Source organism: Monodelphis domestica, chromosome 1 (assembly GCF_027887165.1).
Source record: "Monodelphis domestica isolate mMonDom1 chromosome 1, mMonDom1.pri, whole genome shotgun sequence".
Classification (NCBI taxonomy): domain Eukaryota; kingdom Metazoa; phylum Chordata; class Mammalia; order Didelphimorphia; family Didelphidae; genus Monodelphis; species Monodelphis domestica.
In genome coordinates this window covers 273,453,467-273,466,609 of record NC_077227.1, presented here as the reverse complement: position 1 = coordinate 273,466,609, position 13,143 = coordinate 273,453,467, and the positions used below count along the sequence as shown (strand labels likewise).

The window sequence follows — 13,143 nt, the reverse complement described above, 5'->3', positions numbered from 1 at the left end:
TTTGTGCTCATGGATGAGTCTTTCCAAAATAATAAAAATGACAATACTAATGAAATATATTTGCAGATCAAATTTTACCCAAGCTATCAAAGGTACACTTTATATAGCTAAAATGTAATTAAAAATCACTTGGAAGAATAAAACATTTAGAATGTGAAGGGAACCAATGCAAAAGGTAGGAATGAAGTAGAGAAAGAACTTTCCAACTTAAAAATATATTATAAAAGCAATAATTATCAAAACCATTCACTACTGGTTGAAATGTTTAAAAAATAGATCAGTGGAGTGCACTAGACAAGGAGGATGCCAGAAATAATTGAACTTAATCGCCCAGTGTTGGCTAAACTTGAAAATCTAAATCGCCAAGGAAAGAACTGTTTATTTAACAAAAACTACTGGGAAAACAGTGTGGCAGAAATTAGGTTTAAATGAAAATGTTACCCCATATATCATACTAGATTCAAAATAGATACATGACCTGAATAAGAAAGATTATGCCATATGGAATTAGAAGAGAAGCTGATAACATTTCTTTCATAACTAGGGATAGAGAATGAATTCCCAATCAAAGGACAGAGATGACTGGAAAAGATAGAATGAATAATTTCAGCTTTTCAAAGTTGAAAAGCTTTTGCCTGAACAAGATTAATAGACCTAAAATAAGAAGGGAAAATCAACTGGGAGAAAAACTTTATATAAAATATATCTGAGAACCTGTTATCTAAGGTAATTTAGTGAATTAAATTATAGCCAATAAAGAGAAATATATGTAAGACCTCAAACTATTCCCCAGTGAAAGTGATGAAAGTTATGAACAGTTTTTTGTTTGTTTGTTTTTTTAAACCCTTCCCTTCCCTTTCTGAGTCAATACTGTATATTGGTTCCAAGGCAGAAGAGTGGTAAGGGCTAGGCAATTGGGGTCAAGTGACTTGCCCAGGGTCACACAGCTGGGAAGTGTCTGAGGCCAGATTTGAACCTAGGACCTCCCGTATCTAGGCCTGGCTCTCAATCCACTGAGCTACCCAGATGTCCCCTATGAACAGTTTTAAAAAGAATTGCAAACTATTAACAAGCATATGAAAGAATGTTTCAGATCAAATCAAACAGCCTTATAGTTTAACCTCACATCCAGTAAACTGGAAAATATAACAAAACATGAGAAAGTCAGTGCTGCAGAGGTTGGAGAGAAGGACACACTAATGTATTATTGGTAGAGATGTGAATTGGTTTTAATTCTGAAAAGGAATTTGGGAATTATATAAAGAGTATAAAAAAAGTGTCCCTACCCAGAGATCCTAGAGATTCCTTCTGTTGTGTATAATCCAAGGTCAGTAACAATTAGAAAGTGCCCACATACTACAAAATAGTTATAGTAGTACCTTTTGTGGTAGCAAAGAACTGGAATAGAGTAGATTTAATTAGCTGAGGAATGGTTAAACAAAATGTGATGCATGAATGTAGTGGAGTATTACTGTGTTCTAAGAAATAATTATAGAGAAGCATTGAATAATTTTATGAATCAAAACAAAGTGAAGGTGAACCAGGATAATAAGGCAAATTAAATACAGTGGTGTAAAGAATACAAAATTATAATACACAATAAAATATGTAACAATAAAACAATAATAGAATAGAAGAAGAAAGAATAAAAACCAAATTTTAAAATGGAAGACCAAAATTGTCCCCCCACTCACCAAAAAAATATTTACCCTTCTTCTTTGCAGAGATGGTGTGGGTCACAAAGGTAGAACTTCGTATAAAAATCCATGAAAAATTATATTCAAATAAAAATAAAAGTGAAAAATAAAAGCTTTAATTTCATAGAGTATATATTTTACTATGGAAATTAAAGATGTAAACTTAAATGTGTCCATCATTTAAAGAGACTGGAGAAGGAAAAGGTACTTAAGTTGCTTCTTGAAGGAAATTAGGTATTCTAGGATGCTATTCTGAGTTAAGGGAGTTTATTTTGGACAGGGAGGATAATCTGTGCTAATACACCAGTGCAGAAGATGGAATGCCATTTTGGGGGGGGGTACAAGTCAGTTTGACTACAATGAGGTCTTAATGAAGTAGAATAATGTGCAATAAATCTGGCATGGTAGTCTGGGGCCAGATGAGGAAGGATTTTAAGTATCAAGTTAAGGAGTTTACCTTATTATCCTAAAGGCAGTAGGGAGACACCAAAATTTCTGTAGTAGGTGACTTTGTTAGACTTGAAAGAGCAGAGGTTCAGGTGGAGAAGATAGTTCTATATTAAAAGGCAAATTGTAGAGTATGTTGTAGGAGCTGACCATTTGTTTGATAACTCAACTCCTTAAAGCTTTTGTCTTCTTTTGTCTACTTTTTGCATTCTTCACCTCTCCATCTTTCCTACCTGCCAGCTTGCTCTAACATTCCAATGTGATCTTAGTCTGTATTTTACATGCCCCATCCTGATTCAGCTATAAGAAATAGGGCAGAAACTTTCTGCCCAAACCCCATTTTTATAATTTACTATGGAAATGTTGGGCACTAGGTGGCACAGTGGATAGAGTACTGGCCCCAGAGTCTTCAAATATGGCCTCAGACACTTCCTATTTGTACTAGCTTGGGCAAGTCACTTAACCCTGTTTGACTCAGTTTTTAAAATCTGTACAGTGAGCTAGAGGAGGAAGTAGCAAACTATTCTAGTATCTTTGCCAAGAAAACCCCAAATGGGGTCATGAATTCAACAAGACTGAAACAACCAAATAACAAAATTGAACATTTCCGAAGCATTTTAAACTGTAAAAACTAGATTGTTTATTCAAATTTTTAAAAAGTGCCATTTGCCCTTCCCCACTCATGTTCCTCCCTCTCCAGCTGGCAACATTAAATGCATTTTGTCATTTGAAAGGATATTTATTTTCTTAAAGTATACTATGTACATGTATAATAAAGAATATTGATGGATTGTTAATAGTCATTATATCAAGGAAATAGAAATATAGAACTATGTATTTAAGATAGAAAGTTAATTCTGTTAGCTTGAAAATTATTCCTGTAAAAATGAAATTATTTAATGTCACATTTTTTTTCTTGTTTTCCATGTATTGCTTCTCTTTAGACATTAGGAACCTGATCCAGCACCGAGAATATTAGAATGAAATTAGTGTCCTAAATTGCTATCCTATGTCCACTTCAACTATTTGTAACTTATATCTTCTAACATATACTCCTTTTCCCTCTTCAAATGTACATAGAGGATATCTTTGGAATCTCTTTGACTAAGTGAAATTAAAAAACCCAGTTTCTTTATAAAAGTAAAAATGTGTCTTCTAATAAAAAAAATACCAATATCATTGTCCTGGTTTTTTGTATTTTCCTCTCCTCTTTTTGCAAAAATACTTTTATCGCTAGCTTTTGTTTTTATCACCACCTATTATTTCCCCCTTTATCCCTCCATTCTCCCAAAGAATCACTCCTTATGACAAATACATTTTTTTAAAGAAAAAGAAGGGAAAAAATCAGCAAAAATGATCAATACATTGAAAAAATTTGACATGACATACAATATTCCACCTCTGCAAAGGAGTGGGTAAGGTGTTTTCTTTTTTCTTCAGTACTAAACTTGTCCTTTGTAATTTTGCAACATTAATTTTTAATTATTTTGTTCTTTCTATTTACATTGTTGTAGTCATGTTTTCTTGGCTCTACTGCTTCTTTTATTTTGCAACAGTTCATACTTTTCTGTAGTAATCATGTTTATTATTTTTTACAACAAAGTAATATTCCATAACATTTATGTGTTATAATTTAGTTGCCATTCCCCAATAGATGAACATCTTTTTGTAATTTCCTTTCTTTAATACCAGAAAATATGCTGCTATAAATATTTTGGCTTATATGGAGGTTTCTATTTTCTGTCAATGATCTCCTGGAGTAATAAATCTAATGGGGGAATTTCTGGATCAAGATCTGGACATTTTATCTACTTTATTTGTATACATTCTTCTCTGAAGAATAATCGTGCTAATTCCTAGATCTGCCAAAAATGAGTAAGTATGCTTGTATTTTGTGGAATGATCACTTTTGGGCCAGATCAAGAAGCTAGCAGCAAGATATTTAATTCATTTATTCACTTCATTTAAACAAGCACATCATTTGCCTCTGAACATGTCCAAAGGCAAATTACAGCTCAGTCAATTTTGAATCAGAGCCCTGGGACAGAGTCTTATGAAGTTAAACACCCCTTTGCCAGCAGGGTGAATTTACCTCACAACCCTGGCCTATTTGCTGGATGGAAGTCAAGATAACTGTGCTAAACTTGAGCATCAATATGCTTAAATAAGTGGAAAATGTTCATTTGAATTGTGGATCTCACCAGATCCGCTCCCAACTGCAAAAGCATTTTGAATGGAAATCCAAGGAAGGGGCTTGGCAATGAAGTCAGTAGAGGGGGCAGATAGCCTGGTCTGTGATACAAAACAACACTATACACCTAAACAATACTGTACACCACATCTCTCTCTGCCCTTTTTCCCTTTCCATATTAATTTGTCCTGAAAGGAAAACAAACAAGCACTATTCACTTTGTGCATTGGGAAAGGAAGTAATTGGGTGAGTACACTGAAAGATCTTGTGAGAGCCAGGAGGCAGATAATCATGCTTCCATTTAGGAGACTACCACGGGATTCAGGATAGTAGTTGCCTAGCACCTTCAATGAGTGCTTATAAGGGAAAGGAAATTGTGATAAGTTTGTTCGATTAAAATTAACCTTGGGTGAATGTGTGTTTTGGTTTTAACATGATATTAACCTAATGTTTCTGTGTTTGAAAAATGCTTACAATATCTGAATCCCATAGTATTCCTGCAGGTCATTATTATTCCCATTTCATACATTGAAGAGTCTGAGGGTCAAGGAGGGCAAACAACTTATTCAGGGTTACACAACTAGTAAGGCTCCAAAGCAGGATTTGACTCTTTTGGATTCTATGACCAAGACATCTAACCCTATGCTGCTGTGACTTGCTAGAAATTTTCAAAGAAGGTTGCAATGTTTCCATAGGTAGGGTCTGAACTTTAGACTACAAAAGAAATAGACACAATGTTTATTGATTGAAAAAAAAAAAAGCCAACCCATGGAAAAAATGCTTAAGGATTCTCTAAGAAGCTTTTTTTTTTTTTTAACCTGCAATTTATAGAGCATAGAAATCCAAGCTATCATATCTTGGGCTATAGTCATTAAAACCAAATGGGGTCTGGACTAGTATTGGTACTTGAATAATAAGTATAATGGAAATCTTTGCAAAAGGGCCTTAGTGAATGTCCTGCTAAATGAATTAGTCATTGAGGCTCTTCCTTTGGTGTAGAGACACTAAGATCCTGACCACCAATGATCAAGAAAACCTTCTAGAGCCCTTTGGAGCACATAGAAAGAATTCTAACTACTGTAGAATAGTCCTGAGATCCAGGTGGCTGTTTTGCTCTCCAGATCTCTTTTACTCACAAGGGAGTTTAATCAGAAGGCAAGAGGCCATATATTGGAGGTTCTGACTATTACCCGGCCATACTTTGAAAAAATTATTTTTTTGAATGACTAAACTGTCAAGAAACTGTGGAGTTGGGAGTTCCTTCAGGCAGAAAATGCTTGTAATGCATTGTTCAGGAAATTCTGTGCTCAAGAGTAAGTCATTATCTTGTCATCCTGGAATACAGCCTCTCCTGAGCCATGAGGCAAGTAACTTTATTCAGCTCCTTTTACTCAAATGATTTGTTCGGCTCGCACATTTAGGCTTTATCAAGGCTCCCTACATGTAAGACTGGCAGCAGCTTCATTATTTTTCATCAGATCTCTGTTAAAAGAACTCACTGTATTCTAGATGGGAAATATTTGTTTTTAGCTTGGTAATTTTTTTCTTTCCTTTTAAACATCAGAGAAACTCAATGGCATCTCTGACCTAAGTTTTTTTCAGGCTTGCCTTCTGTCAAAACAGATTCTACTTTTCCCTTATTTGGTGTAATGGTCCATGAGAGGTTTGGTCATTCACTTACCACTGTTAGATGGGAAGGAAGCTTAGTAAGTACCCCAAGAGACAAATAAAATAAAGAAGAGCAGCAGCCTTTTAACTTGGCTGACTTGTGTAGTTAATTTGAGTATGAGCCACCTTGGGAATATTTTTAAGATGTCATTGCCTGAACCTCACTGAGGGTCTATCCAGTGACATTTCCATGTCATATAATTGTGTCTTTTTACAAACTAATATGGCAATGCAAAGAAGGATGGAATTTTCAGACTGGCTCACAGCTGACGACTTTCTGAGAAAAGAGAGCACATGATACTCCAAAAGGGAGGCAAATCAAAGGATCATCAATTTAGAACTGTAAGAGAACAGAGACACCATTTCATCCAACCATCTCATTTCACATATGAGAAAACTGAGGCCTAGAAAGCATACGAATTTTTTCCAACTGCTGTAATCCTGTGGAGGAAATGTTGTAATGAAATGAGCCACTTTCTGACTACCCAGTCTTAGAGGGAATAAACATTGTGCCAATGCATTCAGTTGTCCCAGCATGCAATTGTCCTGATGCATTCAAAGGCCATCATTTTCAGGCTGATCTGTAAAATGGAGGGGTTGGACTAGGGGGCCTCTAAGGTCCCTTAAAAGTCTAAATTCACATATAATTTACTTATTTACAAAGCTTTAGTAGATTATGCTTCTTGCTCTGAAATAATTCCTCTACTCCTACTATAAGAAGAATAATTTAGAGACTGAGACATTAAGGACATATGACCTTGCAGCCAGGTGTTGACCCTTAGACCTTGTGCTCTGTCACTCTTTCTTCTCTGATAATACCTCCTCATGTCCCATATAAACAATTTCCCAGGCAGTTACTTCTTTTGACCCGTGTTCAGCACAGCACTGACCTCCCATGCAAGGACGGTTGAGAAAACTGTGGCTAAAAATAAAACTAAATGGCTCCAGCTTGAGCATTAACTCTGCTTTGAGTCTCCATTAAATTCAAACTCACACAGTACTGCCAGAGTAGAACCTGATTAAAAGAAAAAAAAGGTCTAGTTTTGACATGACTGCCTCTTTGAGAGAATATATATAAAAAAAGAGTAGGATTATCCATTCAAGTTTCATTGTGATTACTGCAGTAAAATGTTAAAACTAGAATGCCAGAGTATCTACTTGTGTCCTACTTATTCACAAGTGAGCAAAAATCTCCTTGGCAGATTTCTCAAAAGAAATTTCTCCTAGATAAGACTGGACAAGCAGTCAAAGATGGAAACACTTCTGGACATAGTTTATGCTTTCATCACATTTCTGGACCTTGTTAGCATTTATCAGGTACATCTAATTATTGCTCTCCCTGGTGATTTTACACGCTGATATAAATTTTTCATGAAGTTTGCCCAAATGGAGATCAGCCAATTTAAGAAGTTAAGATATTCATGCAAATAGACTTTTCCCAGTGCAATCAAAAGTCACCATTCTCAGGTTGACTGAACTTTGGGAAGTTTTACAATTACTCATTCATTCATCCATTCGTTCAACTGGTTTTTCTAAGCTATTTATTTGAGCTGTATATTAACTTGTCTTTGATTTGAGAGCCAGGGGAGCTGAATTTTAGCTCTAGACTGCCACTGTGTGAACTCCGCAAGATCACCTAAACTCTAAAGGCTTTTCATTTGTAGAATGAAGTGGTTGGATGAGAGAGGGTCTGCATGCATGTATATGCAATAACGCATAATAAACCAGATTTTGTCCTTGATTAGGGAACAAATGATTGTTGTTGAGGCAGAGGGATTAGTTTATACAATCATTTTCAATTCAAATTGATATTTGGGGTGGAGGGATTTGGTCATATGATCATTCTCATTCCTGCTTTGTATTTAGCAAGAGGCACTGTGGTTTAAAAGAATTAAAATAAGCAGATCTTGGTTCAAATCCTGGCCCTTCTACTTATAACTTCTATGAACTGAGTATCCCTTTATCCTGGTCTCATTTTCTTCCTTTATAAAAAAAAAAAAGATTTTGGTCTTATGAGGTACTCTTGAGCTCCAAAATCTAATTACTTCTTCTACCACACTAAAATTTCATTTTCCAAAGTTCTAAAGAGTAAATGAAGGAACAGTTCCACAATAAGCAAGTTAATCCCTATTGCCCAGCAGGTGGACATAAACCTGTCGAGAAGCAAAGTAGGGCTATGTAGAATCCCTAAATATTTTCTTCAGTGTAGCTAATGAATGTCATTCTATTTTTCAGTCACACTAGTGAATGTTAACTAGACCCCATTTAGCAGGATGCTACTGTGCAATAACACAATAAAACTGACCAGTGGTATCTCATTTGTCACCCTGCTAAATGATCATTATTGTATAAACAAGATAAAATTGGTGTTCTACATGGAGTCATGTTTTATAACCTATGGATTTATAGTTTCAAAAGCCAAAATTATTTTGTTCCCTCTCACTCTCAATGTTCCATTTGCAAATTTCCTGTTTTTGTTTAATGAATGTTAGAGAAGGGGTCAGGTAAGCAAGGATGGTTAAAAAAAACTTGAAGAAAGGAAGGATGGAAAAGGGAAAGGGTGAGATAGAAGGAATATGACAATATCAGGTACTTTCTACATATACAGGGGTAATGTGCAAGATAGATCAACTTCTTAGGGAAATTCCCAAGAATAGATGATCATATCCTCTGCAGTTTTTGTCTGTTCTTCTCATGTGAGTTTATTCCAAGTCTGCCTCTCTCTGTAGCTGCTTCATAGACAGATCTTCCTCTAATGTTATTTGGGATTGGCAGTGTTCGGAAGTACAAATACTATCATTCTATGCCTGGGAACAAAACTTCTAAGGGAAAATAAAAAATAAAATAAATAAAATAAACATGCTCCCTTGGCATTTCCAGGGGATCTGTACTTTGGATTAATAAGTTCCTATTGTTTCTAATTAAGAATATAGCAGTAACTTGCTCTCTTGGGGAAAAGGCTGATTCCAGAGAGGAATCTTAGAGAAAAGGTAAAGACTTCATTTAATTTTCCAATATTGACTGATCAGTTTTATTCCCCTGGGAATGAGCTTTCTATCTCAATATGTTACCTACATGAAAAACAGTTCTGAATATGGTACCCACACGTCCCCTGAAAAGTTATCTGTGATGATGAGTATAGGGAGAGAGGGGGAGATCAGCAATATGAAAATGCATGTCACCCTAGGTAATCCATACTGAGGAAAGCTATTTACAAAGAATAGGATGCTGGAGGAGCTATTACAAGTTAGGAAATTAGTAGGCAGTGATAAAATCTTTCCAGTCAAATATGATTTATCTTTAGAGACTTTCTGAGGCTTACTATTCAGCAGTCCTGGAAAAAGACTCCCACATAGGCAGGACAGATAGATAACTATGTGGTATAATTTCAGTTTGCTTGGAATGTCCTGCTGATCAAACAAGTATTTCTTCTACATGCTGATGGAATGTTTAAAATTCTGTCATGAGAGCTTGTTTACCTTGTAGCTTCAGGATGTAGTTCCCTAGTAGAAATGTAACTAGTAATTTTGATGCTTGGGGGAGAAAGCATGAAGTTGTGCCCTCAAATCATCTTTGCAATTCATAATATGAAAATATGCATATAGGAAATAATGAAAACAAATCAGTTTGAGCTGGGAAGGAGAACTAGTCACTTCAATGGCTTCCAGATAGGGGTTATTTATCTAGTAGCTCCTTATTTTAGAAAACTAGCTGCCACATTTCAGTGGTTTCTTAAGGAATATGTGTTAAAATTTTTGCACCATCTAAATTTGGGAGAAAGTCATGGTTGCTCTGACATATGGCTCGATAGCCTATAAGATACAGCATCTGATATGGTTTTGTGTAGTAGGTACTTAAGAAATACATGTTGAATTTTTTTTAAACCCTTACCTTCCATCTTGGAGTCAATACTGTGTATTGGCTCTAAGGCAGAAGAGTGGTAAGGGTAGGCAATGGGGGTCAAGTGACTTGCCCAGGGTCACACAGCTGGGAAGTGTCTGAGGCCAGATCTGAACCTAGAACCTCCTGTCTCTAGGCCTGGCTCTCAATTCACTGAGCTACCCAGCTGCCCCCATACATGTTGAATTTAATCAGACCTTTATCCTTCAAAGTGAAGATTTTTCTAGGGAGCAGGTTTTGACAAGAGGAAGGATGAAGAGGTGCCACTGTGGGGAGAAAGGGTAAAGGGATATGGAGAAGGCTAATTGTGCCCCTTTCCAGGTATTTCCTGGAATTATCCCCTTGCTTCAGTTTGAGTCAGAAATAGAGATCTCTCTGCTCCATGAATCACTTCAGGCAAGGTTAATTTGTGAGCTTCATTTTCCTAACTGCAAAATGAAGAGATTGAATTAGATGATCTCTGGGAATCCTCCCAGCTCTAAAATCCCATCATCAAATTGGCCATGATGCTGTAACACTGACAATCAAGCTACCCATAGACTCCATCACATCTTGACTCACGTATAAGGACTTTTGGCAAAAATGAGGACACTTTTTTTGAAGTCTATTTCCATGGCTTCTTCTCTTCCCAGCCTTGGCAAGCTTGGCTCTGTTTAGATGTTTTGATGGAGACTCAAAGTTTTCTTTGGCTTCTTATATTCAGAAGTAAGATTGGAGGTAAATGTTGGTTCTGAAGTCTTTGGTGTGAACATTGAAAATATAAAATGTTAGTGAAACAAATCCTGTATAGGCTGATTTGGTGGGGGTAAATCAGGACAGAATAAGCTTCTTGAAATATTGAGAATCTGTGTAAGAAAAATATGGATAGGGTAATAGGTCAAGGAGAAAAATTCCTGATAAATTTGCATTGGATTTATGTATATTGTTAAAAGAATCTGTTAAAGCTGCCAAACTGCAACTGAATATGTCTCTAGTGTCTGCTACAGAGTCTGGAGAAATTCCTCTACATCTTCACATTCACTGGAGGTGAAGATATAAAGATGCATGATGCCTTTTGTTTTGTTTTGTTTTCAACATCATCAGCAGCTATCCCAGCTGTAATATTGGCTCAGGGCATTCTTTTAAAGTATGGGACTTGAGTAAGAAAAGAACAATTGGCTGATTAATGTGAAGTCTCATAGATTGGAGGAAGTTCTTGGTTTGAAATGAATTCCTGCTATGGTCATGCATTCTCTCTTGGGAGCCCCAAGATGGAGAAGCATCCTTATTCCTTTGAGCCCTTGGAACAGTATATCAAATAATTTCATGCAATGGTGCAACAGCTGTGGCAACACCTGGAACAGTGCTGTTTCTTCTTCTTAGGGTGAAAAATGGCAAGTATTGCTTCATCAAAGACTGTTTTAAGGCCTTTCTGAGTCAGGGCTGAACATTCCAAGTAACACTGTGCTCCAATCTGAAATATAAAATAGGGGAAAAAAAAGACATGACATTCTACCAAAGGTCAGATTATGGATAGGGTAGAGTTTGGTGGCTTCTGCATTTGGATAACATTCTCCTGTCCTAGATATTGGTTCTTACAGGAACTAGGGATAAATTGTTTTGATTTTTTGGTTCTTTGTCTTTGGAGTTTAGAAGGCAAATTTTTTTTCTTTTAAAAATAATCCCTTTTGTTTGTTACTCTCTTGGCCCCAAGAACTGGGGCTAAATAGCCCATTTTTGTCTTCAATGTATTATTTTAAGTGTATAAAAAAATTGAGATGCTAAATATGCAACCATGGACATAAAACCAGTGAGGGATTATTTAAACACATATTTAAGCAAACCAGAGCCCCATAACATAATAATAAAAATAATAATTATAATAGATAACCTATGGCCTATATATGTAAAACAAATACAGAACACAGAGCATTGTTGTTCAAATTGTTGTTGTTCAGTCATTCAGTAGTCCAAATCTAAGTGATTGTGTGGACCATATTGCTCACTGGTGTTTTCTTGGAAAAGATACATGAGTGGTTTGATATTTCCTTCTCTTATAGTAAGCATCTGAGGTCAGAGTTGAACTCAAGTCTTCTTTACTTTAGGCCCTATGCTCTATCCACTAAGTCATCTAGATCCTCTAATAGAGCATTAGAGAGGGCTAGAAAAGTGTGATGTGAGGTCTGAGTAGCAAAGTCCATTACCAATGAAGGCTTCATGGAGGGAAATAGCATTTTAGTTGGGATTTAAAGAATGTGTAGTATTTAACACCTGAAGAAGGATATCATTGGAAATATAGGGAATAATGTAAAAGGCTCAGAGGGAGGAGAATATAAGTGGTAGAAGGTGGTTTAGTTTGACTGGAGCATGGAGTGCATGGAGGAAAATAATAATAAGAAGGTATTAGTACCAGACTGTGGTATGAGATTGTAGAATGCCTTGAATAAAAGGTAAAGAAATTTTGACTTTACTCAGTAAGAATAAGAGAAGTACAAATAATTTTTAAGTATAGTAATGGCAAAACCAGATATTTAAAAGGAAGATTAATTTGGAAATTATTTGAAGTTTGGATTATAGAATTAGGGTGAAGGTGATAAGACTTGCTGGGAAACTATTGAATAATATGAATAGGTAGGAATGAGGGCATTAGGGGAATAGCAGCAAGAATAGAGAGGAAGCAGATCAAATTGCTTGTCAGCTCTGGGAGGGAGGAGGGGAGAAGGAGGGAGACAATGTGGATCATATAACTTTGGAAAACTTATGTGGAAAATTCATTAGTAAGATAAAAATATTTAAAAAAGAATAGAGAGGAAGGTAGAGACAAGAAAGGTGTCATGAAATAGAATAATTGTAACTGATATGTAACTGATTATATCTATCTATCTATCTATCTATCTATCTATCTATCTATCTATCTATAGGGCATCTGATTGGATTTAGCTGATATTGGATATAACTGAAGGTAATTGATTAGATGTAAGAAGTGATGGAGTAGAGTCAATAAAGACACCACCAGTTTTAGTGGAGGAGATGGGTAAATAGGTGAATGAGAAGAAGAGATGAGTGGTACTACTGACAGAAATAATGCAGTTAGAAGGAGAAAGGAAGGTACAGAGGAAAGAAATCTTGACTCTTGGACACATTGAGTTTAAGGGCCTGGTTAGAGGAATGTCTTATAGATGGAGATATAGATGGAGATGGAGATATAGAAGGCGGAGATGTTGCTTTGGATCTCAGAAGTAAGATAAGAGTTGATGAGCT

The 13,143-nt window shown here is 36.0% G+C and overlaps 1 protein-coding gene across 2 annotated transcripts in view; it reads right to left on the bottom strand.

Annotated features, from left to right (window-relative positions):
* Positions 1-2,759: 2,759 nt before the first annotated feature.
* RHOJ (ras homolog family member J) overlaps positions 2,760-13,143 on the bottom strand; it is a 142,538-nt gene continuing 132,154 nt past the window's right edge. For both annotated transcript variants that reach the window (XM_001377667.4, XM_056810863.1), the window contains exon 5: positions 2,760-11,356. In XM_001377667.4, the coding sequence (XP_001377704.1) occupies positions 11,207-11,356 (150 nt within the window). In that variant the 3' untranslated portion in view covers positions 2,760-11,206. The remainder of the gene's footprint in view (positions 11,357-13,143) is intronic.